General features: G+C 39.9%; 1 protein-coding gene across 3 annotated transcripts in view; it reads left to right on the top strand.

Moving 5' to 3' along the window:
- NDRG3 (NDRG family member 3) overlaps nt 1-13509 on the top strand; it is a 240382-nt gene extending 226873 nt beyond the window's left edge. For 2 of the 3 annotated variants that reach the window (XM_063960112.1, XM_063960114.1), the window contains exons 12-17: nt 1419-1470; nt 2781-2828; nt 4854-4889; nt 6298-6349; nt 11363-11401; nt 11897-13509. In XM_063960112.1, the coding sequence (XP_063816182.1) occupies nt 1419-1470; nt 2781-2828; nt 4854-4889; nt 6298-6349; nt 11363-11401; nt 11897-12078 (409 nt within the window). In that variant the 3' untranslated portion in view covers nt 12079-13509. The remainder of the gene's footprint in view (nt 1-1418; nt 1471-2780; nt 2829-4853; nt 4890-6297; nt 6350-11362; nt 11402-11896) is intronic. The other variant, XM_063960115.1, reaches the window with a different exon arrangement.
- The last annotated feature ends 2320 nt before the right edge of the window (nt 13510-15829 follow it).

Here is a 15829-nt window from a genome sequence, read left to right on the forward strand (position 1 = left end):
GCTACGTGGTCAGGGGAGAACACGTTTGTAAATTTTTACAAATTTGATACCCTGGCAAAGGAGGACCTGGAGTTCTCTCATTCGGTGCTGCAGAGTCATCCGCACTCTCCCGCCCGTTTGGGAGCTTTGGTATAATCCCCATGGTCCTTTCAGGAGCCCCAGCATCCACTAGGACGATAGAGAAAATAAGAATTTACTTACCGATAATTCTATTTCTCGGAGTCCGTAGTGGATGCTGGGCGCCCATCCCAAGTGCGGATTATCTGCAATACTTGTACATAGTTATTGTTAACTAATTCGGGTTATTGTTTAGGAAGCCATCTTTCAGAGGCTCCTCTGTTATCATACTGTTAACTGGGTTTAGATCACAAGTTGTACGGTGTGATTGGTGTGGCTGGTATGAGTCTTACCCGGGATTCAAAATCCTCCCTTATTGTGTACGCTCGTCCGGGCACAGTACCTAACTGGAGTCTGGAGGAGGGTCATAGGGGGAGGAGCCAGTACACACCACCTGACCTGTAAAAGCTTTACTTTTGTGCCCTGTCTCCTGCGGAGCCGCTATTCCCCATGGTCCTTTCAGGAACCCCAGCATCCACTACGGACTCCGAGAAATAGAATTATCGGTAAGTAAATTCTTATTATCTCACCGTGTGTACACACCTTTTTACTGTGTTTGTGTTTTTCGTTTGAATTTTTGTTTTTCTGTATACTTTTATCGCGAATGTCAATGAGCCCATTTAATGTGCTCCAGACTCTGCTGGTTGGAGACTGTACAGTGTGGGGTGATGTAAACAAGCAAAGTCAAATCCTATTTTATTAATTGGCTTTGTAGAGAAGCAAGAACGTCAATTTTGCATAGCTGTTGTCTTTTATGGACAGATGTGTCCTCTTACATCCTTGCTGCAGTCATGCTAAACGGCCCTTCAAATGGCGCCATGCTGTGGTGGGACTCGGTAGTGTTGTTGTTTTTTTTTGTTCCCCCCCCCCTCCCCCCGGCATGTCTTCTACTGCGAAAATGCATCTTAGATGCAATGTAATGCTATAGGACGCAGCATGCCAATATTCTGTGTGTAATAGCTGCTTTATCTGCATCCAAAATGAAACTTGAGTGTTTTCCAGGAAAACACTGTAGCATAGCATTTTGTATGCAAATACAGTCGCAGTCATAAACAGGATATAGGCTATGATTTTAATCAGTAAAAGCTGCTCGTGCGTCTGTTTGCTTTAAATTGTGTATAAGATGCATTTTCGCTGCAAAAGATGCCATAAAATACGCTTGGAGCTACAGAGTCACACAGCACTCACAGGTTATGTGCAACGCGACTTATAGCGCATGAAGCAAAGTAGTAAGAGGACACATGTATTTGGCCTTTTGATCATTATGATGCCTATTTAAAAATAAATGTTTCTTTTCTTAGGTGCCCTGCTTTGCTAGTGGTCGGTGATAACTCTCCTGCTGTTGAAGTTGTAGTAAGTTTATTGTAATTGCTAAGAACAAGCATTGTGTTTTTTAAACTTGTAGCATTTACGTGTCTAGAGGTGTTTTTTTATTTTTTTTATAATTAAAATAGCCTTCACTACATTAAGCGGAAATACAAATAGGTTGTTATATCACTTTATTTGTATACCTGTTGTACACATGTACAGTCTGTGTAATGGATGTTAATCTGTCGAGTCATTCCCTTTTTAATGCAGAAAACCCTCATCACCATGGGCCTAATTCAGATCTGAACGAAGCAGCAAATTCGTCAGCTAATGGGCAAAACCATGTGCACTGCAGGAGGAGGAGGAGGAGGTGGGGGGGGGGGGGTTTGGGGTAGACATAACATGTGGAGAGAGTTAGATTTGGGTGGGGTGTGTTCAAACTGAAATCTAAATTGCAGTATAAAAATAAAGCAGCCAGTATTTACCCTGCACAGAAACAATATAACCCACCCATATCTAACTCTCTCTGCACATGTTATATCTGCCCCCCCCCTCCCCTGCAGAGCACATTGGTTTGCACATTAGCTAACAAATTTGCTGCTGCGATCAGATTTGAATTAGGCCCCATGTCATGAGCTAGCTGCCCACATCCATTTTTAATGAAACCGCAAAGTTGAAAATATATTGAATGTATTCATTGATTGCCAGGAGTATGAAGTACAGCCTAAATCATGGGTCTTCAACCTGTGGCCCTCCAGCTGCTGCGGAACTACACATCCCACCATGCCCTGCCACAGTTTTGCTATTAAGGCATGGTAAAACTGAGGCAGGGCATGCTGGGATGTGTAGTTCCGCAGCAGCTGGAGGGCCACAGGTTGAAGACCTATGGCCTAAATGATCTATGGCCTATAGTTGAAGTGAAAATGTGAAACTGCCACAAATGTGTAAAAGCATGCCGGTTGTCTCTTTAAAATTTCCCTTTAAACCTGCCAAGAAGCTTTTCAAATATAGCCTGTATCTTATCACTGAACTTTAATCATTCCAATATACTGCATGCCTTCTGTTCCTCTTGTTCTCTGCAGTATTTTATGCTAGGGAATGGAGGATCAGACTGGCTTACTTAATATAGAATACCGTATAGTAAAGGTTCATTTTTGGGGAGTGGTGAGGGGAAGGTTGTCAGGTACGGAGGCAGACAACCATTAAGCATATGGCTTAAAGAAGAAAAGTCCTAGTTCTCACAATCTTGACAGTATTAGTATGTCTAATTTGTATATACTGGTACTACAGTGTTTGAGTTATTCTGGAAGTATGGTTCCTTTAGTTACCGAATGATCTGTTTTTGCCATGTGCAGGTGGAATGTAACTCCAGACTAGACCCAACCAGGACAACCCTACTCAAGGTAACCCAATTATAGCTGTGCAGCACCTGCAGATATTACGGAAATATTTACACTAGAATCTGTAACAGACTATTAAGTATAATTGGCACTCTAGTAACTTGTATTTCTAGAATTCTAGTGGTGTTGGGTTTTTGGGGTTTTTAAGCGAAAGTATTGCACTAACCATTGTAATGTCAATTAAAACGTTAGCTATATGATAATCTTACATTATTCTAAAAACTTTAATTTACAAAATTCAAAATGGGTTTTGTATTGTCCTCCCATTAAAGTATATCTATCGATCTATCTAATTATATTTTATATACACACACACATACGGAAAAAATGAACTGGCACACTCATCATCTGGTATACTATGCTCTGGTGCCCTCTGCATTAAGTGAATATAGCAAAAAAACAAGCAAGCAGTGGCACTCTGAGATTTAAATCAGAATCGTGTTTTTCCACACATCACTTAGCAATGCATTGTTTCGGGGCTGCAGCCTTGACATAGGGGCGCTGCAGCCCCGAAACGATGGATTGCTATGTGACCTGTGGAAATATACGATTCTGATTTAAATCTGAGTGCCGCTGCTTAATATAATATCTAGGCTTAAATAAACACATTAAAAAGCCGCAGTTTCAAAATATATAGCTTTCTCTATCTCTGGCCCAGTGGTGCGGCACTCCGCTTAAACAAAATACAAGGTTCAGGCTGTGTCTGTTTGTCAATGTTTCAGTGCTTCAATGTGCTATAGTGACCACCCCAAGTGAACGTGCAGCTGACGCCACGGGTTGGATTCCCGCCCGGTGACATCAGATGTCTTCAAAACGTTCCATTCAGCCACTATGAAAAGTGACCCATCACCATGACAACCATTCACAGTATTAAAGCAGCAATACACTCTAAATACATACAAAAAATTAATTGTATTGAAACAGGAGTACAGGTCATTTAATACCGAGTATTAAAATGCGAGAAGCTGGAAATATAAACCTGAAATAAATGCTTATTGGAGGGTAAGGATTAAAAGGAGCTAAAGCATAAGTACTTGTTAAGCCAAAGAGGGGCAATAACTTCTAATCGATGTAACCTACTGGGAAACGCCTAATTTGTGTTAATGTGGTATGCAGCAGATTATATGATCCACTAGTGCAGGGACTGATGTACGCGAGTAACCCTTTATTTGGTAATGTTGCTCGTGAGTAACATCTAAATTCATGCTTGTATAGCAGTCTGCTGTTTCAGAAGATCCAACACCCACAATTTGATAAAAATATATTTACAAGAAATAAAAATGTACCTATTGAGAATTGGTGTTAAAGTACTTTAAGTCCTGTAAAACATGTAGTTTCTATATAAATGAAGGCTAATAAATATTAGTGTACATATGTATGTGTGTGTGTGTGTGTGTGTGTGTGTGTGTGTGTGTGTGTGTATATATATATATATATATATATACAGGTTGAGTATCCCATATCCAAATATCCGAAATACGGAATATTCCGAAATACGGACTTTTTCGAGCGAGAGTGAGATAGTGAAACTTTTGTTTTCTGATGGCTCAATGTACACAAACTTTGTTTAATACACAAAGTTATTAAAAATATTGTATTAAATGACCTTCAGGCTGTGTGTATAAGGTGTATATGAAACATAAATGAATTGTGTGAATGTACACACACTTTGTTTAATGCACAAAGTTATAAAAAATATTGTCTAAAATTACCTTCAGGCTGTGTGTATAAGGTGCATATAAAACATAAATGCATTCTGTGCTTAGATTTAGGTCCCATTACCATGATATCTCATTATGGTATGCAATTATTCCAAACTACGGAAAAATCCGATATCCAAAATACCTCTGGTCCCAAGCATTTTGGATAAGGGATACTCAACCTGTGTGTGTGTGTGTGTGTATATGTATATATATATATATATATATATATATATATATATATATATATATATATATATATATATATATATATATATATATATATATAATAATCATTCATTCAATATATTTTTTTTCTATCTTTAAGATGGCTGATTGCGGGGGATTACCACAAGCTGTCCAGGTTTGTTACCTTGTTTTATCATATAGTGTAATTATAGTCTCATTGCTCTGTGAATTACTATTTAAAATTGGTTTTGTATGAGTTGCTGCGTATTTGTATATATTGCAGTGTTTCTTTAAGTACAGACCTATTGCATACCTCCCAATAGCAGTGAGCAGCATACTTGAAGTCTGGGCGGATAAATGGAGAATGAGGTTCAATATAGACAAATGTAAAGTTATGCACTTTGGGATTAAGAACAATGAGGCAGCCTATAAACTAAATGTAGGGATAACGGTAGTTGAAAAAGATTTGGGAGTGCTCATCTATAATAAACTTGGTAGCAGTACGCAATGTCAAAATGCGGCAACAAAAGCTAATAAGGTATTAGTATGCATAAAACGGGGTATGGAGACAAGGGATGAGAGTGTAATCCTGCCACTGTATAAATCATTGGTGCGGCCACACCTGGAATATTGTGTACAGTTCTGGGCACCTCACCTTAAAAAACATATCTTGAAACTCGAAAGGGTTCAGAGGCGAGCCACTAAACTGGTTAAGGGATTAGAGGTACTGGATTATGAGGAAAGACTTAAAAGGTTAGATATGTTTACACTGGAAAAGAGGCGACTGGGAGGGGACATTATTAATATTTATAAATACATTAAGGGACAATACAAGGATTTATCAAAACAACACTACATAGGACACGAGGACACCCCCTGAGGTTAGAAGAAATAAAAATCAATACTCAACGGAGAAAAGGGTTCTTCACAGTAAGAGCAGTAAGGATTTGGAATTCTCTGCCAGAGAAGGTAGTAATGGTGGACTCAATAAGTTTTTAAAAATGGATTAGATAAATTCCTAGTGGGAAAAAATATCCAGGGATACAGCATTTAATTAATATAAAAATTATAATACAGGTTGAACTCGATGGACATTTGTCTCTTTTCAACCTCAACAACTATGTAACTGTGTAAGATGTACATGAATTATAGCCACAGTATGAAGCTGGAGATACAGAACTACAGGGTCACTTGTACAATAAACTCCTCTCCTGGTTAATTTTGATCAGAAGCTCTCCTTAATAAATGTATTCACAATGCTATTTGGGGCACTGTATATACCGCATACTCTGACACAGTTTCTCTGTTTTCACACTTAAGCCCTAGCTGTGAAGTTTTTGCTGTTACACTTGTTTTGTGTACACAACATGCTCTAAGGGTTCCTAGTTGCCATTGTTGGCTTACAGTCCTGTTCAATAAAATATATTTTAGGAAAAAGTATTGTAATTGCTGTACTTGTATGCAGTTAATTACCAGGATGGAGGGAGATTTGGTTTAACTTTTTGGTGTAAGAAATTGCATATGTGCAAAACGCGTTAATGCTCATGAAGAATATCTAATGTACTAATTTCTGTTTTGTTCAGCCTGGAAAGCTGGCAGAGGCCCTGAAATATTTTGTGCAAGGAATGGGATACAGTAAGTAGCTTTATGTGACTTTAATAACTCAGCCTATTTTTTTGAAATCCTTACTGAAAACTATATACAAATCAGTGAGGTGAGGCAGAGATTTTCCTGTCATACTAACGTGTACGCCAGAGAATTCACAGTTCAAAGTATATGAAAAGTACAAAGAATATATTAGAAATATATTCTTTGTATTATTCTAATCATTTAGTCAAAACTCTGGAGGAAAAAGTCTGACAGGTCGGTGAGGCAGTGCCTTCCTTGCCTATCTTTTCTGCCAAAACTCACCAAATTTCCAGCAGTATATACTGCTGCACCTGTGTATGTGTATGCCCACATGAGCCCTTTGACTCATATATTGTATGTAAATCTGGTTCTGGGACTAGTCTGTGCCTCCTTAACCACTTACATGATCACAAATCAATTGCTCAAGTTTACAGTAAGTGCTGTAGCTCAGACCCGATAGTCGGGACTTGATTACACCATTGCGTCAGGAGACCGGCGACTTTATTAAACCCTGGCCCTTCTGGGTAAATTAGTGCGGTGTCTTTCTTTATATATTATATATATATATATATTTATTATATTATATTATATTATATTTTTTATTGTTTTTAGAATTAAAAACAAAAAAAAATGAGGAAGGCATCGTGTCCTCCTTTTATTTTGGTGTACCCACTCAGGGGAAACTCTTGTTTTGATGTGACCCCCGAGTAGTTTTTCTCTGGTGATCACCAAAGAAAACCCCTGTACTGCTGAAATCCAGTATGAAGTTCGAGGATTGGACAATATTTCCCCTATCATGGCTTCAAGAAGCTCAGGAGCACCTTTAAGTAAAAATGGACAGTATAAGTGGTAATTCTAAAGTGATCATCTATGATCACCAGACAATATCAACTTGCGTGGCAGAAACACTTGTGGAGGTGAGTGGGCACTTTATGTGCACGATCTCCCCCATGCTAGCACTTATTTATTTCTTGCTGTTCTAGAACAGAGGTTTGATGCCTAAGCACAAAACCACAAAGCAGAAACCTACATAAATTTAATTTTTATTCACTTCCTTGCTTTGTGAGGAGACAAAAGAAAACAAATGTTTTCTATAAATTATTTATTCATATTTTGAAGTTGTGTATATACTGCATAAATAATTAAAAAGCCAGCACTGGTCCACAGAATATGGGAATCAAAACATGTAGCGTTTTCCCATATTTAATGAACCAGCACTGGGCTCTTGGAGCTGGCCTGGTTCAAAAAAAACATGGGGAACATCTATTTTGTCCCTCAAATCCCTCCCACAAGGAATCTTTCGAAACAACCTGGAAACGGGAGCTTGGGATACAACTGGATGACTAGGAATGGTCTTGCATCCGACAACGGATCACTAAAACCTCCATTAAGGTCAGCTTTAGGGAAACTGCCTATAAAATGTACATCAGTCAGTACCTGACCCCCGATAAACTGCATCATGTATACTCATATTCCTCAGCTCAATGCTAGCGTTGCTGTGGCATGGTAGGTACCTTCTTCCACATCTGGTGGGTATGCCCTGTCATCCAATAGTTCTGGGACATGGCGGTAACCCTTATGGCAAATTATACCTCTTGTTATGTGCCTGTTGATCCATCAGTATTCCTCCTCCACATGCCCCTTCGTTCAGCATCAAAATCAGAAAAGAAACTGATCTTTCATATGTCTAATACTCCTAACTGCCAAATCGTTGAAAACCCCTATACCTCCAACCAAGAGCGCCCTAATTAAGATTGTGGTATGTTTCCTCCATGGGATATATTACCTCCCTCAACACCGTATCCACATACCGCCAGAAATGGGACCCTTGGTACACCTTTCACTCCTCCTCTCTTTTTTTCCGGAAGTCCCCTCATGATAACTCCCCTCCTCCTGTCTTCCCCTGCCCCCTTCTTCTGCCCTCTCATTTTTCTCACTGGATTTCTCTTTCTAGGTATTAGTTTTGTTTGTGTGTTTTGTGTTTTTGTATTTTCTTTCCTCTAAATTTTTTTTTTTGTGTGGCATTTTTATTATAATTAACATTTTTTGAGATGTTTATTTCTTTAGACTTTTTATTTTTATTGCACTGTATTATCAGTTGTTGACTTTTTTTTTATTCATGTCATGCAATATTCTTTATAATACACAAAATAAAACTAATTGTTTACAAAAAAAGAAAAAAAAATATGGGGAACGAAATGAGTAGGGGTCCCCCATATTTTCAGAAACTGCACCAGGCTCCACTAGCAGGGGTACAATAACACTTGACTGAGTCCCATGTCTAAAGCATCCATTCTCCCAATACAAGGGGTTCTCTCTCCCCCCTCTCTCTCTCTCTCTCTCTCTCTCTCTCTCTCTCTCTCTCTCTCCCCTTCTCCCTCTCTCCCTCTCTCCCTCCCCCTCCCCCTCCCCCTCTCCCTCTCCCTCCCTCCCTCTCTCTCCCTCTCTCTCTCTCCCCGTTCACCCTCTCTCTCTCTCTCTCCCTCCCCTCTCTCTCTCTCTCTCTCTCCTCTCTCTCTCTCTCTCTCTCTCTCTCTCTCTCTCTCTCTCTCTCTCTCTCTCTCTCTCTCTCTCTCCCCCTCTCCCTCTCCCTCTCCCCAGGGCACCCAAGACCATACCTGGCACCCCTGGCTATGAGTGCCGAGTTGATAGTCCAATACTTTCAAATTAGACTGTTTTCTTTTACAGGAGGGCTACAGGGCCCAGCAAATCTACCCTGCATACTGGTACTTGGAGAACCACAGGTACCAGTATGCGGGGGAATTAAGGCCCATCTGATACCTATAGGCTTCTTGTAAAAGAGATATTATGCAGTGGCGGCCTTTAAGCTCTTTTGCATGGACGCCGCCCATCCAGGACTACAAACGCAGTCTTCTCTCTTCAGTTAGCTCCTCCTCCGCCGTCTGACTGAGAGCTGCTACCTCACGCAGACTAATATTAGCCTTTCCAATTTTAAAAATGGCTGCGCTATTCAGCATTTTGCATACTGCCGAACTCTGCACAAGTAAAATTATCTGTCCCATCACCTTGCTCCTTGCAACCTACCCCCCGGTGAGTCCAGCAGCAGCGAACGGTGCTGGGTTTCCCTGTCCACAAGAAACCTGACAGGCGACCAGGAATGGGTGAGCTGGTCTGTTGCGTAGTTGTGAGTCAGATCTCCTGAGGATTAGACAGGTGTGTACCCAGCTTTACTATTACTGCCAGTCTGGGGGCAGCCATGTCGGACCCTCAAAAGTTCTTTCATTAGGCTTTGCTGTACACATCTAAGATGCATCTGTAGAATACAGGCCTCTCACAAAAGACACTGCAAAATAAAAAAAATTGTGCACTTTCTATCTTTTGCATTGATCATTGCAATAGTCTCATTATTGCTACCCCCCCCCCCCTTTTCCAAACAGACATTCACTTGCCATTTTGAATGCAACATCTTAAGTGATTTTCTTCACAAAACATTCTACTGCTGCTCCATTCTGTCAGCTCCTAAATTGGATGTCTGTATTTTTTCCAAATTCATTGATTACTTATGAGCATATCGGCAGAACCACACAAACCTAAATCTCCATGTTTGTGAAAATACTTCTTAAATCGACTGTCCTCTCTGAGAGATTTGCATTTGTCATCCTGACACAATAAAAGTTCTCTTTCAATGTTAAAGGACTATTTTCGGGCTGCACCCATTCTGGAATTTCTTTCTTTTCACAACAATGCTTCTAGCATCCCAAACATTCAAGTGTTCCCTGAAAACTTGCCTCTCTTGACCAGCTTATCAAATCTTTTAACCACCCACCTAACATCAGTAAGATATTCAATTACCTCACCTCTAGACTGGTCACACAAAACTTCACTCGCTGAACACTGACCCCAGGCCAACATTGCTATGGATCATTTAGCCCACAAAGAACCTTTTTACCCTTGCAATCTGACTGCATTGATGATAATTAGAATACAACAGGGATAGACGCATTTTTGTAAGATATAGGCACCAAAATTTTATGGGCCTGACCAAAATGATATTTGATGTAGACCTTGCCCCTCAGACCACCACACATGCCCCTTCAAGTGCCATCAGACTTTGCCAAATGACTTTCCTGGGGCCCCAGTTCAGTGTGCCAGAGAGACTCAAGTACCCCCAATTAATAGTGTGCCACTCAGGAGTGACCCCCAATTATAAACCGTATTATATTGTGAGGCCATTCTAATGAAACTAAGGGTGTGATTCAGACCTGATTGCTAGGCTAGCTTTGCTGTCCTGCTTTCAGATAGTCGCCGCCCAAAAGAGTAAATTCGCTGTGCCAGTGTGCGATCACGTGTGTACGCTGAGCTGCAAAAATCAACTGTGCACAGCCCAGGACTTAACTCCTATAGTGCGATGAAAACAGGTAGATCGGGGCCGGAGCTGACGTCACATACCCTCCCTGAAACCGCATAGGAACGCATGCGTTTTCCCTGACACTCCCAGTAAATGGTCAGTGACCATCCACAGATTGCCTCTTAATGTCAATCACTTTGCGAACGCCTGTGCAATCAGAATTTTGGCACCATCCTGTCGCTGACCGGTGATGCTCGTTGTTGGCCGACTTGCGGTGCATGCACAGTCTTTTGCTGATTGCCTGCTGTGTGAAAACGGACAGCATTGATCAGGTCTGAATCACCCCCTAAGTCACTCACCAGCTGTGTGCTGCACTGCGGAGGTCACACTCTTCCTCTGTCAGGAGTGTTGCAGTTCCCCAGAGACCACTCTGCTCCTGCCTGCTGGCAGAGTACAGCTCTTTAGAGGCCACTCCTCATCCTCCCCCTTCCCCCGCGCAGGTAGTGTTGCAGAGGAAAAGATTGGAGCTTTTACATAACACAGCTTGCCTTCTTTCGTTTATACAGTAGACCTTTAATACATTTTAGGTTTTTAAACCATTCAGTTGTACTGCATAAGACGTAAGTTTGCAGAGCAGTCATTTGCTTCAAGCATGGCCCTTTTTATATGCACTAATGTCTGTCTGCCCCTCTTGTTGTGTATTCCCACAGTTCCATATGTTCAGCTCAGTCATTTGAGCACTGAATCAGGTATCTATAGTCTACTTGTCAAGAAGCTGTACAGCACGTCTTGGGTTGCCGCTCTAATTGAGCGGATTAGATTACTGTGCAGGTGGAATGTCATGTAGTGGTCTCAGTTTTTGTGTTTGCTTTTTCTTTACACTTCCGTATTTGTACTGTATATTGCAGCCTATTTTGGCATGTTGCGTTTGATGTACAATTTGACTGTTTATGCATGACATTGCATGACTGAAAATAATTACTATTATCTCCCCACCCAATAGCAACTTTAGAAAGGAAAAAAAAAGCCATGTTATACATGGAAACTGGTGCACTGTTCACTTTTACAAAGTACTATTACCTATAGCTATTTTGGTCATTTTTGCTGTGTTACGAGAATAAAAACAACAAATGAGGTTGCTATTGGTTATATGACCCGTTTTGCATGATTTAAATGTCTTCTATAGATTTGATATAAAAGTTGGAATCCCCCCCCCCCCCCCCCCTCTTCTTAACTACTTCTAGTGCCAACAGCAAGTATGACGAGACTTGTACGTTCACGCACGCACTCCGCCTCGAGCAGTGGCTCATCAGAAGTTTCTCGCAGCCGTTCCCAAACCAGCAATGCCCAGCTAGAGACCACCCCTGGCACTGCAATGACAAATGAGCTCCACGAATCTCCTCAAACAATGGAATTGTCTTGCTAAATCTCTATTCATTTATCATCTAAACAATGGACCCAGTATACCTGCAACAGGAGCAGCTCCGGAAATAACCTTTCCATTCCTTCACATGAATTGGTCAAGATGTAACACTTGCATGAACATTCTGTATACTTATCTGATTAGTCTTTGATACTTAATTTTCTGTAACATGAAAAATCCTATCCTTTTTGTATCATTCCTTGTCTTTAACAGTCAGTTTGATTAGTCTATTCTGTGCGATGCAAACTAAAATTTAACATGTTTCTTTAGGTGTTTTATATGTAAATATGTTTTCACTGTTAATCTTGACTTTTGATATGCTTTAGAAAATTCATACTTTTTTTTTGTGTTTTTTTGTTTGTGTTTTTTCTTGAGGGAAAATGACTGCTGTGTATTACTTACTGATTAGTATATGCCCATATATCCTATGTTGGTGTAATGGTAGTTAATGCACTAAATATATCACCTTATCCACATCTGTACTGTAATTGGAATAAATAAGACACTGCCAATACCCAAAAATAGTCTTCTCTTCGTCCTTAAAAATAGCAAATGTAATTGTAAAATCTCTTGATACATTGTCCAACCCGTTAAGGTTCTCTTAGTTGCTGTATTCTACATTTGCCTTCTCTAGAATTTAAAACCCAGTATTTATGCTGATTTTAGTTTAAAGAATTTTGACCTTCAAACACTGAGCAAACAATTTATCACTAGGACAGTAACAAGTGACCAGTCAGACATATTTTTACTTTCATTAACTGTAATAGTATATATACGCTATAATGTTGTACAACTGTATAACTTTATGATGGTAATATGGTTATAGATGGGCCTTAACTACAAAGTGGGGAAAATTGTAAAGTAGAACAGCGTGTAAGTGCTGTTTTTAGGTTTATGGGTCAAAGTGATATGTTATCATTACTATTATAGAAAATGTTCTAATAGAAAATAAATAGTTCCATTTGATGTACTAACGAAGGTTGTTTTTCTAATGCCAAGATGCTGCCAGTACTGTTAATAAAACTACATATAGTGATTTGTAATATATTAGGTTAGCTTAAAAACAGTGCTCGTTTTGTCACCTAATCCTAAAGTTTGTGTAGTTTTTGTTCTTTAGATATTACATACATATAAAATATTTATATTATCCTTTCTGCCCTCCACTCCAAATGTGCTAGTTTTCACTTAGGTTTGTGCTTTTACAGTACATCTGCCAATCACCTCCCATATACCCACCTTATGCTAGCTATGCAGGTGTGCTTTGTGACCTTTTTAACCAGGAAAAGTATTGCACCAATAAACCTAAAGGGATTATTTCAACTTTGTATCTTCTCATGACAGATATATATTTCCTCTTACTGAATGAAAATGTAGACTTAAATATATAACTGTAAGACTAATTTTCTGCTGTTTAAATAAATATTGTCATTCTAATGGACTTTGTTCTTACTAATAAACTGCGAATGTGTTCATGTTTTGTCCACCTGTGTACAGACTTACTGGTTGCTTTGAAATGTTCATTATGTATTGAAGTTTATCACTCAACCTGCATGTGAGATTCCCTGCTATATACTTTGTGTCCACCATGCAAAGTAGCTTTGGCGCTTATCAAAAAACAACTTTAAGTTGCATCATGGCCTTGGTCTTCCTGCTGAGGGAAGTTGACTTGTTTCTATCTGCTGTGTCTATCTTATCTGTTTCTCTCCTTCTGTTAACTTTTTTTTTTTTTTTTCCTGGGGGTGGGGGGTAATTCTTATTCTAAAAGTATTTTTAGCAGTTGTGATCTGGATCAGATGCTCTTTTTCCAGTATCTTAGTCTGAAGACTTGTTCGCCTCCAGCAACTAGGGCTGACCTGGCAGAAGCTTAAAATATTTTTGCATTTAACATGATTTTTCCTAATAGTCTCCGATCACTGGGCCTAAGTCAGAGTTGATAGCAACAGCAAATTTGTTAGCAATTGGGCAAAACCATGTGCACTGCAGGAAGGGGGGGGCAGATATAACATGTGCAGAGAGATTTGGGTGGGGTGTGTTCAAACTGAAATCTAAATAGCAGTGTAAAAATGAAGCAGCCATTATTTACCCTGTACAGAAACCATATAACGCACCCAAATCCAACTCTCTCGGCATGTTATATCTGCCCCCCCCCCCTGCAGTGCATATGGTTTTGACCAACTGCTAACAAATTTGCTGCTGCGATCAACTCTTGAATTACCCCCACTATCCAGTCTGATAAGTCTTCCTGTCCAGCTCAAGTGGATGAACCACCATAGGCTCAGTGACTTAAAGTAGTTAATTCAATACAGACTTTTCATACTTTGAGCTCAAAATCGCCTAGTGTGTACGGCCGGCCGGTGAGTACTGATGCACGCTTCCGCATCATCACCGTCCATCGTCCTTTTTTACCGGCCGAGTGAACCACTTTCCACAGTCTCATACTGTGGAAAGGGGTTCACCCCCATGAAAATCGATCAGTGTATGCACTGTTCGATTTTCCGCCCAGCGAGGTTCCCATCACCGTAAGTCTTGTGCTAGACTTTGCAAGTGCCATAGCTTTGCCTTGGTCCAAGATTGTCAAGAATTCAATATATTCTTTTGCAAGAGGATGTAGAAGTTCCAGATTCCTATTTTGTAAGAGACCATATATATACAGTTAAGGCCATATAAATGAACACAGACAATATTTTATTTTAGCTAATTACCAAAACATTCAAGTAATATATTAACTATGGTTTTAAGTGCAGACAATCTGCTTTAATTTGAGGGTATTCACATCCAGATTGGAGGAAGGGTTCAGGAATTACAACTTTTTAAATTCTTTTTTTTTTTTTTATGTTTTTATTTTATTTTCATGGGACCCAAATTAATTGACTTAAGTTGTTTCATGGACAGGTCTGGGATTTTACTTCATTCCCTCTTGATCAATTAAGCAGGGAAAAGTCTGGAGGTGATTCCAAGTGTGGCATTTGGAAGGTATTGCTGTGAACCCAGAACATGCTGTCAATGCAAGTGAAACAGGCCATCCTTAGGCTGCAAAAGCAAAGGTAATCCATCAGGGAGCAGGTATGGCCAAATCACCAGCTTGGTACATTCTGAGGAAAAAAGAACGTACTGGTGAACTTTGCAATACCAAAAAGGCGTGGTTGTGTACATAGACCACAGGATCGCAGGTAAAGACCTATCCATTCGCAACATCCAGACAAGTGAAGAACACTCTCCAAGTGGTAGGCATATCATTCTCCAAGTCTACCATAAAGAAAAGACTTCATGAGGGCAAAGACAAAGGTGATCACCACAAGGTGGAAACCATTCATAAACCTCAAGAATAGAAAGGCCAGATTAGTCTTTGCCAAAAAAAATAATTCTAAATAGCCAGGCCAGTTCTGGAACAGCATTCGGGACAAAGGAAACTAAGATTAAGCTTCACCAAAATTACTGGATTAAAAAAAGTATAGCGAAGGCTTAGAATGGGTTCTAATCCAAAGCTTATCTCTTCTGTAAAACACCTGTGGAGGCCGTGTGATGGCATGAGCATGCATTGCTTCCAATGTCATTGAGTCACTTGTGTTTGATGTGACAAACGATGGGATGAATTCTGAAGTTTATAGTGATATGCTGTTTGCTTAGATATAGCCAAATTCAGCAACATTGATGGACAACACTTCATAGTACAGATTGACAATGACCCCAAATTTGCTGCGAAAGAGCCCAGGATTTTTTTTAAGGCAAAGAAGTGGAATATACTGCATTGGCC

The sequence above is a fragment of the Pseudophryne corroboree genome, chromosome 3, assembly GCF_028390025.1.
Source record: "Pseudophryne corroboree isolate aPseCor3 chromosome 3, aPseCor3.hap2, whole genome shotgun sequence".
In the NCBI taxonomy this organism is placed as follows: domain Eukaryota; kingdom Metazoa; phylum Chordata; class Amphibia; order Anura; family Myobatrachidae; genus Pseudophryne; species Pseudophryne corroboree.